This window comes from Beta vulgaris, chromosome 8, assembly GCF_026745355.1.
Source record: "Beta vulgaris subsp. vulgaris cultivar EL10 chromosome 8, EL10.2, whole genome shotgun sequence".
Lineage (NCBI taxonomy): Eukaryota > Viridiplantae > Streptophyta > Magnoliopsida > Caryophyllales > Amaranthaceae > Beta > Beta vulgaris.
Window position 1 is genome coordinate 50,148,860 of NC_079209.1, and position 13,136 is coordinate 50,161,995.

The 13,136-nt window shown below is 37.9% G+C and overlaps 1 protein-coding gene and 1 non-coding gene across 2 annotated transcripts; one reads left to right on the forward strand and one right to left on the reverse strand.

The window, feature by feature from the left end:
* Positions 1 to 7,966: 7,966 nt before the first annotated feature.
* LOC125493047 (small nucleolar RNA R71) lies at positions 7,967 to 8,073 on the reverse strand. The gene has a single exon (XR_007269428.2). It is a non-coding gene; the product is annotated as a small nucleolar RNA R71 (small nucleolar RNA).
* On the forward strand, positions 8,026 to 9,921 carry LOC130589929 (uncharacterized). The gene is made up of 4 exons (XM_057391579.1): positions 8,026 to 8,256; positions 8,304 to 8,376; positions 8,834 to 9,077; positions 9,195 to 9,921. The coding sequence occupies exons 1-4, from the start codon at positions 8,026 to 8,028 to the stop codon at positions 9,919 to 9,921; spliced, it is 1,275 nt and encodes a 424-aa protein (XP_057247562.1).
* The last annotated feature ends 3,215 nt before the right edge of the window (positions 9,922 to 13,136 follow it).

Sequence of the window (13,136 nt, forward strand, 5' to 3'; positions counted from 1 at the left end):
CAACGTCCTCCATTTATAACTGAAATTTAACAAATTTAAGGGTATATTAAAATAGAAAAGCATATATATTAACATGTATTTAGCATAAAAAAACAAAAAAAACATATTAAACAACTTCAATTTTGAATATTTGGCACATGATAGAATCGAAAATTTTTAGACTCGATATTAAAAAAAAACATATTAAACAACTTCACATGAATCGAAACTCGAAATTAAAAAAAATGACCAAAGTTCATCATCACATTCGAAAATCAAACAAAAAAATTAGACATCTTACATAAAACAAAAGAAAATATTAAACAACTTCACATGAATCGAAACCCCGAAAAAAAAAAAAAAAACCAAAGTTCATCATCACATTCGAAACTCAAACAAAAAAAAAGACATCTTACATAAAATAAAAAAAACGATATTAAACAACTTCACATGAATTGAAACTCGAAATAAAAAAAAAAAACCAAAGTTTATCATCACATTCGAAACTCAAACAGAAATATCACACATCTTACATAAAACCAAAAAAATAAGATATTAAACAACTTCACATGAATCGAAACTCGAAATTAAAAAAACAACCAAAGTTCATCATCACATTCGAAACTCAAACAAAAAAAATCAGCCATCTTACATGAAACAAAAAAAGATCAAGAAAAGGAAATTAAAAAAAAAATCAAGCATATTACATAAAATAAAAAAATCAAAGAAAAGGAAATTAAAAAATCATACATCTTACATAAAATAAAAAAGATAAAAAAAAAAGGAAATTAAACAAACCTTAGAAAAACAGTCGATCAAGGAGAGAGAGAAACACCGGCAAGATGTTTGTGTTTTCCGGCAAGAACCTTTATGCTCTCCGGTGAGATCCTACGCTTTTCGGCGAGATCTTTACGTTTTCCGACGAGATCTATACGTTTGCTGTGTGTGTCTGTGTGTGTGTGTGAGAGAGAGTGAGAGAGGGAGAGAGAGAGAGAGGGATGAGAGTATGAGAGATTCAAGTGTGTGTTTGAGTGTTAGGTTTATGGTTTTATTTTAGGGTTTGTTTTTATAGGGGTTTTTTGGGGTTATTTCAGCCATTAGATTAGATCTAACGGTTAGGATAGAAGGAGATGAGAGTTTCTGAAAAGAATGGGAGATTATATTAGTTTTGGGCCATTGGATCTTTGCTCTTTTACAAATCAAAGGCTAAAATTGAGGATCCACGTGTTTGTTTTTGGCCAATGAGATTTGAGAAATGATAATTGTTGTAGCCTAAAAATCAATGGCTATAAAAAAGGACACGTGACTCCATCTTTGCCCCCACACGTGTCCCTTCACTGCTGCAAAAAGTATAGGGTCCAAAAAGGTGTATGGCCTAAAGTACACTTTTCTAAATAAAGGAGTTGTACTAGCCCACCTTTTTGGCCCAAATTATACTTAGGCCCAGCATTTGTAAAAGTCATTAGTGTAAAGTGGATGATGTGTACTCTCCAAATTGTACTTAGGCCCAAAACGTACATTTCTCCTGATTTTAAGTATTATTTATAGTGTCTGAAATAATTGTTGTACCCTGAGGTCACCCTAATTTGGGAGCACCTGATTGGCTAAGCAATGAAATTATGACACATGGCAAGCATTCATTGGAGAGTATACATCATCCAACTTTATGCAAATGCCCCTTTTGGGATGCTGGACCTAAGTACAAATCAGGCTAGAAAGATGGGTTAGTACAATTCCTAATCTGAGAATTGTACTTTTAGCCATCTGCCTTTTGGACCTTGTACTTTATGCAGAAGGGAAGGGACACGTGTACGGGGTAGATGAACCAACGTGTTCTTTTTTGAGCCGTTGATCTTTAGGCTACAACAACATCTATTCAGGCAACCAGATGAGTTCGCATGTAGAGGCCATTGGGACATGCAACTTAACTTTAAGTAGTGATTCTATTTTGTATTTAGAGAGAACATTTTATGTTCCAAATTTCTCTAGAAATTTGATTTCAGTTTCAAGACTTGTACCTTCGAGAATTTCCTTTAATTTTTCAGACTCTGGTTTCAATTCAAATAATGATTTTGAAATTATTGGTTATGGTATTTTGTGTGATGGTTTATATCGTCTTGAATCGCAAAATAATATCGCTAATTTCCTTGCATGTTAATACTGGTTTAAAGCGTTATATTGTGAATGAAGAGTCCTCTACGTTATGGCACCGGAGATTGGGACATATCTCCATTGAAAGAGTCAAGAGATTGGTAAAGGAAGGAGTACTTGATGCTTTAGACTTTGTTGATTTTGAGACTTGTGTTGGTTGCATTAAGGGAAAGCAAACTAACAAATCTAAAAAAGGTGCTAAGAGGAGCTCCGACCTACTAGAGATCATACATACGAATATTTGTTGTCCAGACATGAACGCTAAAGATCCGAAATACTTCATCACCTTTATTGATGATTATTCACGATATATGTATCTCTACTTACTTCGTTCCAAATACGAAGTTTTAGATGCCTTTAAATTGTTCAAGGCTAAAGTAGAGAAACAATGTGGTAAGGACATTAAGATCGTGAGATCAGATAGAGGTGGAGAGTACTATGGTAAATACACCGAGAATGGACAAGCATTAGGACCATTTGCAAAATTTCTTCAAGAAAATGGGATTGTTGCCTAATACTCTACGCCTGGTTCTCCAGACCAAAATGGTGTAGCTAAAAGAAGAAATAGGACCCTAATGGACATGGTGAGAAGTATGCAGAGTAATACTAAACTTCCATCATATTTGTGGATTGAAACTCTTAAGACGACAGCGTATATATTAAACCAGACCCCTTCCAAGGTTGTCCCAAAGACACCTTTTGAGTTATTCAAAGGATGGAAATCGAGTTTGCGCCATATGCGCATTTGCGGATGCCCTTCAGAATTGAGAGTTTACAACCCACATGAAATAAGCTTGAACCAAGAACTACTAGTGGGTATTTCATTGGATATCCTGAGAAATCTAAGGGTTATAGATTCTATTGTCCGTCTCACAGCACCAGAATTATGGAATTAGGAAATGCTAAATTTCTTGAAAATGACTTGGTTAGTGGGAGTGATCAAATTCGGGACATTGTTTCTGAACAGGATCACGATAAAGTTTCACCCGTGACTCGAGTGATATTTCAAGAGATAGGCTGGTTGTTGTTCATGCTCCTCAATATAAACTAGGTGTTAGGCAACCAGTAACAGAATTTTCACAAAATGTTGATGATAACCAAATAGATCATAATGAAAATGAGGAACATTTGGATGATCAACAGATTAATCAAGTTCCTTTAAGAAGATCTGTTAGAATGAGGAAATCAACCATTTTTCATGATTATGAGGTGTATTTGCAAGAATCGAATTGTAATGATGAAGTTGAGAATGATCCAATTACGTTTTCACAAGCCACGCATTCAAGAGATTTTGAATTGTGTATGAATGCCATAAAAGATGTGATAGACTCTATGGCATCAAATAGAGTTTGGGCTCTCGTCGAGTTGCCTGTTGGTGTTGAAGCCATTGGATGTAGATGGGTCTTCAAGACAAAGAATGACTCAGTAGGCAACATCGAGAGACATAAGGCTAGACTCATTGCTAAAGGGTTCACTCAAAGGGAAGGAATCGACTACACGGAGACCTTTTCTCGTGTATCAAAGAAAGATTCCCTTCGAGTTATTATGACATTAGTCACTAGTAGAAAAACGACGATTTGCGTCGCCCCAAGTGCGTCGAATATAAAGAAAAACGACGCAAAAGGGTAATTTGCGTCGCACGCAAAGAAGAGTGCGACGCAAATCATGGGTAAATGAGCACCAGTACGAGTTATATGGGTCGCACGTACCATAGCTGCGTTGCAAAAGCCCAATGTGCATCGGACCAGCTGGAACATACAACGCAAATCGTCTCCTCCTTGAAAAAAGAAAATTCCACTATCTGCGTCGCATGTTACTTTGGTGCGTTGCAAAAGCTCAATTTGCGTCGGACCTCATGGCCCATCCGACGCAGATCCGCGGCCCACCAAATATTTAACCTAAAACTCTGGCCTTTAACCGCCGCGCCCCTTAACATTAGCCCCTGAACCTAAAAACTCTCAAATTCTCTTACTCTCACCGCGCCCCTTCTCACATTCTCTCACTCTCAAATTCTCCTCTCTCACTTTCACTCTATGAATCAGAATTTTCCAGCGAACGCAGTTAATAACTAATGCTTCCCAAAATTTACTCTCACTCTCACATCATCTTTCGTTTTCTCTCTCTGCGAACGAACGAATTTTCTGGTGACTTCAGCAGACGACTTCAGCGCCGGAAAGTATATTTATCGGGATTCCGTGGTTTACATTGGTGTTTGTCGTCGGTGTGCGGTGGTGTTTCCTTGATTCGTTCCTTCATCTCACTTCTACATTTGGTGAGTGTTTTTTTTTTGCTTTCATTTAAGTTTGATGTGGGTTTTCTTTGATTTTTCTGATCTTCATTTGGGTTTTTGCAGTTTTTGTATCAGTTTTCCTCATCTGGGTAAATTCGTCGGTGACGATTGAAGGGGTTGCACTTTTTGTATCAATTTGCCATCAGTTTTCCTTATCTCGTCGATTGAAGAACATATCGAAGCTACTATTTCTCGTCGGTGAAGATTGAAGGAGAGTGTTTCTTGGGATTATTTTAGGGTTTACTACAGATTTGAGGTTATGTTATAAGTTTTTCCCCAAATTGTATTGTTAATTGATTCAGATTTAATTTTTTATTTGTTCAATTTTTTCATTTCGTTTTATTCTTGTATTTTGATTTCAATAATATTAATTATTGTTTCTTGTATGTAGTTCTTCTATTTCAAACATTATTGTTCTTGTGTATTTCGTTCATTTAAATGTCAAAATCGCAAACTCAATTTGTTGTCATTGATGAATTGTTGGGATGATTGGTTTTATTATTTTTTTTCATACAGATTTTACATCGCATGTATTGACAAGGTTCGGCGCACAAGGTTCATCTGCGTCGCATGTGGACATTGGTCCGACGCAGATGAGTTGCTGGGATGAGATTTTTTTTGGATAGAAATACATCATTTGCATCGCACGTCTATCAATATCTGACTTAAAAGCCCAAATCTGCGTCGCATGTGGACATGGGTCCGACGCAAATAGCTAACAAACTGCGTCGCATCGTTGTCCGACGCAGATTTTATATCTTGATCTGTGTCGAGGCGTGTGCCGTCGGACCCATGTTCGACGCAAATGGGCACCTCGCTTCCAACACAAATCGTCTATTCTGTACTAGTGGTAGCTCATTTTCACTATGAGTTACATCAAATGGACGTGAAAAATGACATTTCTCAATTGTGATTTAGAAGAAGAAGTTTACATGAAACAACCTAAAGGATTCTTCTCTGAAAAGGGTGAGCATTTGATTTGTAAGCTAAATAAATCCATATAAGGATTGAAACATGCTTCTCACAATTGGTATATGAAGTTCCATCAAGTGATAACTTCATTCGATTTTGAAGAAAACATCACGGATCAATGTGTATAATACCATAAGTTCAATGGGAGTAAGATTTGTTTCCTTGTGTTGTATGTGGATGATATTTTGCTAGCAACAAATGATAAAGGGTTGTTATATAAAGTGAAACAATTTCTTTCAAGTAACTTTGATATGAAAGATTCGGGTGAGACATCTTATGTCATTGGCATTAAGATCCATAGAGTTAGATCCTGATATGTCTATTTTATATAGAGATTTTACCTCCGTCTCTCATTCATTATTGGTCTTAACTGCGCTCTTCGGAGCCATTTTTACTACTAATGTGCTCCTTGTAGTGTGTTTGTATTTTCAGATTGATCATTGTAGGAATTTGCACATTTTAGTGCATTTCCTACTCATTTATATCACTACAAGAGATGACGTACTTTCGAGAGCACGAGCATTGAGCTGGAAGAGTTTTGAAGCAAAGTGAATAATAAAGGAAGTAGAAAAATGACTTCAGTCCACTCTTTTTATTATATCTCAAGTTATACAAATCCAAATAGAGTGATTTCAATTGTGTTAGATTCTACATTTCAAGAGCTTTCCAACGAGTGGTCATTTGCCTAATTCCGACGAGTAACGAAGAAGTTATGGCGTTTTAAAAGATTGAGATTTTGTGCAGTCTGACGACCGCCCGACCGGGCGAAATCCGCCCGGGCGGTCGGGCGAATGCTACTTAGCCAATTTCAGAAGATTAAAGCAGCCAAAAGAGTATTACCTGCGGGCCCGACCGGGCGAAATCGCCCGGCCGGTCGGGCGAGACGGAAATTATCACGAGAATGCTGCTGAATGCGCCCGGTCAGGCGCGACGAAAACAAAATACCTGACAACCGCCCGACCGGGCGAAATCCGCCCGACCGGTCGGGCGAGACGATTTATGGGTGTTTGAGCGCGTGTTGCGCCGATTTACGAGACATATAAATACTATTTTCTTAGAGTTAAAAACTACGCCTTTTTACTAGAGAATACATTTTATAACTTTTTAGAGAGCTTTTGAGTTTACTCCATTGTTGAACATTGATTACTACGCTTTGATTCCTTCAAGTAAAGACTAAGTTTTCTTAATCTCTTCTTTCCTTTCATTATTATCATGTCTTTTAATTTGTTCATTATTTGTTTTGCTATTTCAATTATGTGTGAGTAGTCCATTAATCTAGGGTTAAGTAAAACCCTAGCAATGATTTAATATATGAATTCTTCCATTAATCCCAAATTATATATCAATTGTTCTTGTTTGATTGGATTGTTCTTATGCTCATTATCATACTAGGGATAGGTGATTTTGATTTGACTCCGTATATCTTATTTTCAATGGGAATTGAATCTAGATGGTTTTGTTGATCCAATCAATGGTATGAATATCTTCTATGGGAATAGTTAGATGGGATTGCTAGGAATTTAATTGTGATGCTATGCTTAATGCCTCTTTCTTGCATGATTCTATGGGAATAGGTTTGATTGCTTGTTTAGAGTAGCCATTGGTACTCGGGAGAGATCTTTGGTAATTATAGGGTGCATTACTCCTCTTGAATTCTTGATTATATATTTGGGATGGAAATTATTCATGTATTGGTCATGCTAGTGGTGATGCTTAATTCTAGATGTTTTAATTAATTGATTATATCTTGTGTGTTCTAGTAATTATCGTAGTTTAGTGTTAGTCTTAGTCAACACCCTTTTCATCATTGTTTGTCACTCGTTTAGTTAAATTGAGTCAAGATATCTAGTGTTTGATACGTTTGTCCCTGTGGATTCGACCCTGACTTGCTCTGCTACATAGTTAGGAAGTTAGTTAGGTAATTACTTTTGATATGGTGCGCGACACGCCTACCAAATTTTGGCGCCGTTGCCGGGACTAACGGTATTAGATTAGTTTATCTTTGATTTATTTAGCTAAACTGTCTTTGTTCGATCATTGTCACTCTATTTGCTGTTTTGTATTCTCTTCAGTCTTTTTGTTGCATGCGTCACTCGTAGCAAGGGTCACAAGATCTGATTACTCTTGATCGCGAGATCGAAGCTACAGCAAGGAGATTAGGAGGTCGAAGAAGAAGACAACAACAACAAGAACCAACAATGGGAGACGAAGCACCACCAAAGTCTCTACGGGAATATGCTATGCCCGATGAGACCACCACCACCATAAACAGACCAACAACCGCTGCCAATCATTTTGAGCTCAAGCCACAATTCATCCAGTTTATCTCACAGGATTCCTATGCGGGAACACCCAAAGAGAGCCCTACTGATCATTTGGCTAATTTTTAGAAAAATGCAATACTTTGAAATTAACTAATGTTTCTGACGATTTAATTCGGTATTGTGCTTTTCCTTTTTCTCTCAGGGACGAAGCAAAGGAATGGTTTAAGGAAGAAGAAGTGAGGAAGATTGCCACATGGCCAGAACTGAAGAAGGCTTTCTTTACAAGTTCTTCCCTCCTATGAGAACTTCCAAGTTCAGAAACGAGATATCTGGCTTTCAACAACATGAATTGGAGTCTCTCTATGAAGCATGGCAGAGATACAAGGCTTTGCAAAGGCAGTGTCCACACCAGGCATTCCTGAGTGGCTAATTCAGACATTCTACAATGGTCTGAAGCATGAAGTTCGAGTTCTATTGATGCCGCATCTGGCGGTACTTTCATGGCAAAACTCCAGAAGCGCGAAGACATTGTTGGATGATATGGCTGCCAACAATTACTCAATGACTGGAGTATATCTCGTGGAGCCCCTAAAAAGGGAGGTAAGTATGAGGTTGATGCTATTGCTACTTTATCTAACACTGTGCAGGTTTTGGCAGCTAAGGTTGACCAATTGAGTAGCAGATCAATAGCACCTGTTTGTGAGATTTGTGAAGTGCAAGGTCACTCATTTAATGAGTGTCAATACAATACCATGGAGCGGTAACTGAGCAAGCTAATGCCCTCCTAAACACAAACACAAGACCACAAAACAACCCATACTCAAACACATATAACCCAGGTTGGAAGAATCATCCAAATTTCTCTTACAAAAATAACCAACCTCAACCTCCACCCACAAACTACTCCCAACCACCCGGTTTCCAACAAAGGCCGCCATTCAGCTCCTCCTCATCTTCAACATCCAATCTTGAAACCATCATAGAGAATTTAGCTTCTTCTCAAGCAAAGCAAATTGAATATCAAGCGAAGCAGAATGACTTCTTCAACAACTCCCTTCAACAAATTCATGCTCATAATAAAATGATGGAGAATCAGATGACACAACTAGCCCAACAAATAAGCCACCTCTCTAAACCTTCAGGCCAACTTCCTGGGCAAACTGAACCAAATCCTAAGGGGCATATCAATGCCATTTCATTGAGGAGCGTAAAGAACTGCCAGAGCCTACAAGGAGGGTAACTGAGCAAAAGAACACTGCAAAAGAGGTTATAGAGTTGAGTGAGGAAGTTCAAGGGAAGACGGGTTTGGAAGAGGAAGCTAAGGAGACTGAGAAAAAGGAACCTATTGTCACACCTATTGCACCATACAAGCCACCTGTTCCATTCCCTCAAAGATTGGCACAAGCAAAGCTAGAGAAGAAGTATGGGAAGTTCCTTGATATTTTGAAGAAGTTGCACATTAACATCCCTTTCTTGGATGCTATCTCAGAGATGCCTTCTTATGCTAAGTTTTTGAAAGACATGCTTTCCAACAAAAGAAAAATTGAAGAGAATGTCACTGTTTCACTAACAGCTGAGTGTAGTGCCATTTTGCAGAACAAGCTTCCAAAGAAGCTAGGAGATCCAGGCAGTTATTCTATTCCTGTTAAGCTTGGTGATATTGAGATCAAGAATGCCTTATGTGATCTTGGGGCAAGTGTCAGTCTCATGCCCTTGTCAATCTGCAAGAAGCTCAATATGGGTGAACTGAAACCCACACGCATCTCCTTACAACTAGCAGATAGAACAGTCAAGTTCCCCCTTGGCATCCTTGAAGATGTTCCTCTTAGAGTCGGAAAATTTTTAATTCCATGTGATTTTGTTGTTATGGAAATGGAAGAAGATGCAAACGTTCCCATTATTCTTGGGAGACCCTTTTTGGCCACTGCTGAAGCCATAATTGATATGAAAAAGGGAAAAATCACCTTTGAAATAGGTGATGAGAAGATGGAGTACACACTCACAAACTCCAAGGCTTCTCCATCTATGGGAGAAATTGTTGATATAGTGGATGTTCTCAATGAGGATACCCCGGTTAAATCTAGCACTCCTTCTTCTATGTCGATTGAGAGATCACTTGCAAAAATCCAACATTCAGTTGCTGAGATTAAGGCAGAGCAGTGCATTATTCAGAAGAACTTGTCATCCATATTCACAATGTTGGAAAACCTCAATACTTGGATGCAGTCACCAGGGTTTCTGATCCCTTCGCTCTCCCCTCCTTAGTGAGGATTTGTGAGTACCCTGCCCCTTTCTTTGTGTCTACTCTTTACCTTTGTCACACTGCGGACATTGTGACATGCTAGCTTGGGGGAGGGATTTACCACATCATCTGTACATATCATCATTTAGGCATTTTTACTTTCTGTTTTTGCATATAGTTTCATTATTAAGTTGCATTTTAGGTTGCATTTAGGATCGATCACTGCTGATAGTACACACTAAGCTTGGTTTTATGCTCATCTCTATGTGAAGTCTAAGCATGATTTGAATAACTCTGAACTATTTTTGATCTCTCCTTGCTCGTTGTGATTTGAATGGTTTGTGGTAAGACGGTTTGATCCTCCCAAGGGAGACTTGACTATGCTTGTTAGCCAAAAATCTACCTAGTGAGGTTATTTGAGCCTAATGGACTAACATTTTTTTAGTCTTTCTTTTCATGTGTGATGCTCTTCCTTGATTATTATCCTCTAGAACTTGCATTGATACTCCTTGAGACCGCATTGACTTGTTTTTGCATTGAATATGATTGAGGCATCTGTTATTTCTGAGCTACATAACCAAATGCCACCTACATTGATTACTCTCTTTTGTCACCCCTCTGAGCCTAGCCTGTTTTTCTTGATTAACTACATCTTTAGCCCTTTACCTTGTCCTACCTAGGGAATTGTGAAGCTATGTTGATGAGGTTAAACGTGACATTAGGGATATTTTGTGGTGTTTGATTATATTGAGTTCACCTCCTCATAGCTGCTTTCTTTAAAACTCCTATCGATTTCCTCTGTAGAGAATTTGTTAAATCCTTTATAGAAAAAAAAAAGAGAAAAAAAGAAAAAAAAAAAACTGTGATTTATGTCTTTAGTGCGTAATAAAGGAAATTGGAGTTAATAGTTGATCGAGGAGTTATGAAGTAGCCAATGAAAAAGAGAAAATGAAGTGAAATTAAAATGTGTGTGAAGTTTGATAATTGTTGTCAAGGGTGTATGAAAAAATGAAAAAGAGCTTCACTTTCCCCTTTGAGCACCACTTTTCTAGAACTTTCCACACCCATACCTTAAGCCTTCATTATAACCTATATAAAGCCCTCATGATTCTTTGCATATAACATAGTCCCGAAGCGGTGGAGAGTGAGAAGATATGCAAGCTTATGGTAGGATATAGTCAATAGAATGGAGCTTTGAGCGACTATTTGACCCTTTTATACGCATGAGTGTTGTGTGCACGACTAGAGTGAGGGTTTATCATGTATGGTCAAGGCAAGCTTGGGGGAGCAAAGTGGTAGTATTGGTTGTCAAGTCACAACTATGAGATTTAGGATTTAGATTGAATAGTTTTGTGTTTATTCCCTTCATGGTCTTATTTTCACATTAAAGATTGATTTGAAAACCGTGTTGTGTGTGTGTGTTTGAAGAGTTTTTTTTCTTACTTTCCCCTATGTTTCATGTTGGAATGCTTGTGGACAAGCATTAGTTTAGCTTGGGGGAGTTTGATATGTCTATTTTATATAGAGATTTTACCTCCGTCTCTCATTCATTATTGGTCTTAACTGCGCTCTTCGGAGCCATTTTTATACTAATGTGCTCCTTGTAGTGTGTTTGTATTTTCAGATTGATCATTGTAGGAATTTGCACATTTTAGTGCATTTCCTACTATTTATATCACTACAAGAGATGACGTACTTTCGAGAGCACGAGCATTGAGCTGGAAGAGTTTTGAAGCAAAGTGAATAATAAAGGAAGTAGAAAAATGACTTCAGTCCACTCTTTTTATTACATCTCAAGTTATACAAATCCAAATAGAGTGATTTCAATTGTGTTAGATTCTACATTTCAAGAGTTTCCAACGAGTGGTCATTTGCCTAATTCCGACGAGTAACGAAGAAGTTATGGCGTTTTAAAGATTGAGATTTTGTGCAGTCTGACGACCGCCCGACCGGGCGAAATCCGCCCGGGCGGTCGGGCGAATGCTACTTAGCCAATTTTCAGAAGATTAAAGCAGCCAAAAGAGTATTACCTGCGGGCCCGACCGGGCGAAATCCGCCCGGACCGGTCGGGCGAGACGGAAATTATCACGAGAATGCTGCTGAATGGCGCCCGGTCAGGCGCGACGAAGAAACCAAAATACCTGACAACCGCCCGACCGGGCGAAATCCGCCCGACCGGTCGGGCGAGACGATTTATGGCGTTTTAAGCGCGTGTTGCGCCGGATTTACGAGACATATAAATACTATTTTCTTAGAGTTAAAAACTACGCCTTTTTACTAGAGAATACATTTTATAACTTTTTAGAGAGCTTTTGAGTTTACTCCATTGTTGAACATTGATTACTACGCTTTGATTCCTTCAAGTAAAGACTAAGTTTTCTTAATCTCTTCTTTCCTTTCATTATTATCATGTCTTTTAATTTGTTCATTATTTGTTTTGCTATTTCAATTATGTGTGAGTAGTCCATTAATCTAGGGTTAAGTAAAACCCTAGCAATGATTTAATATATGAATTCTTCCATTAATCCCAAGTTTATATGATCAATTGTTCTTGTTTGATTGGATTGTTCTTATGCTCATTATCATACTAGGGATAGGTGATTTTGATTTGACTCCGTATATCTTATTTTCAATGGGAATTGAATCTAGATGGTTTTGTTGATCCAATCAATGGTATGAATATCTTCTATGGGAATAGTTAGATGGGATTGCTAGGAATTTAATTGTGATGCTATGCTTAATGCCTCTTTCTTGCATGATTCTATGGGAATAGGTTTGATTGCTTGTTTAGAGTAGCCATTGGTACTCGGGAGAGATCTTTGGTAATTATAGGGTGCTTTACTCCTCTTGAATTCTTGATATTATATCATTGGGATGGAAATTATTCATGTATTGGTCATGCTAGTGGTGATGCTTAATTCTAGATGTTTTAAGTTAATTGATTATATCTTGTGTGTTCTTAGTAATTATCGTAGTTTAGTGTTAGTCTTAGTCAACACCCTTTTCATCATTGTTTTCACTCGTTTAGTTAAATTGAGTCAAGATATCTAGTGTTTGATACGTTTGTCCCTGTGGATTCGACCCTGACTTGCTCTGCTACATAGTTAGGAAGTTAGTTAGGTAATTACTTTTGATAGGTGCGCGACACGCCTACCAAATTTTGGCGCCGTTGCCAGGGGACTAACGGTATTAGATTAGTTTATCTTTGATTTATTTGGCTAAACTGTCTTTGTTCGAT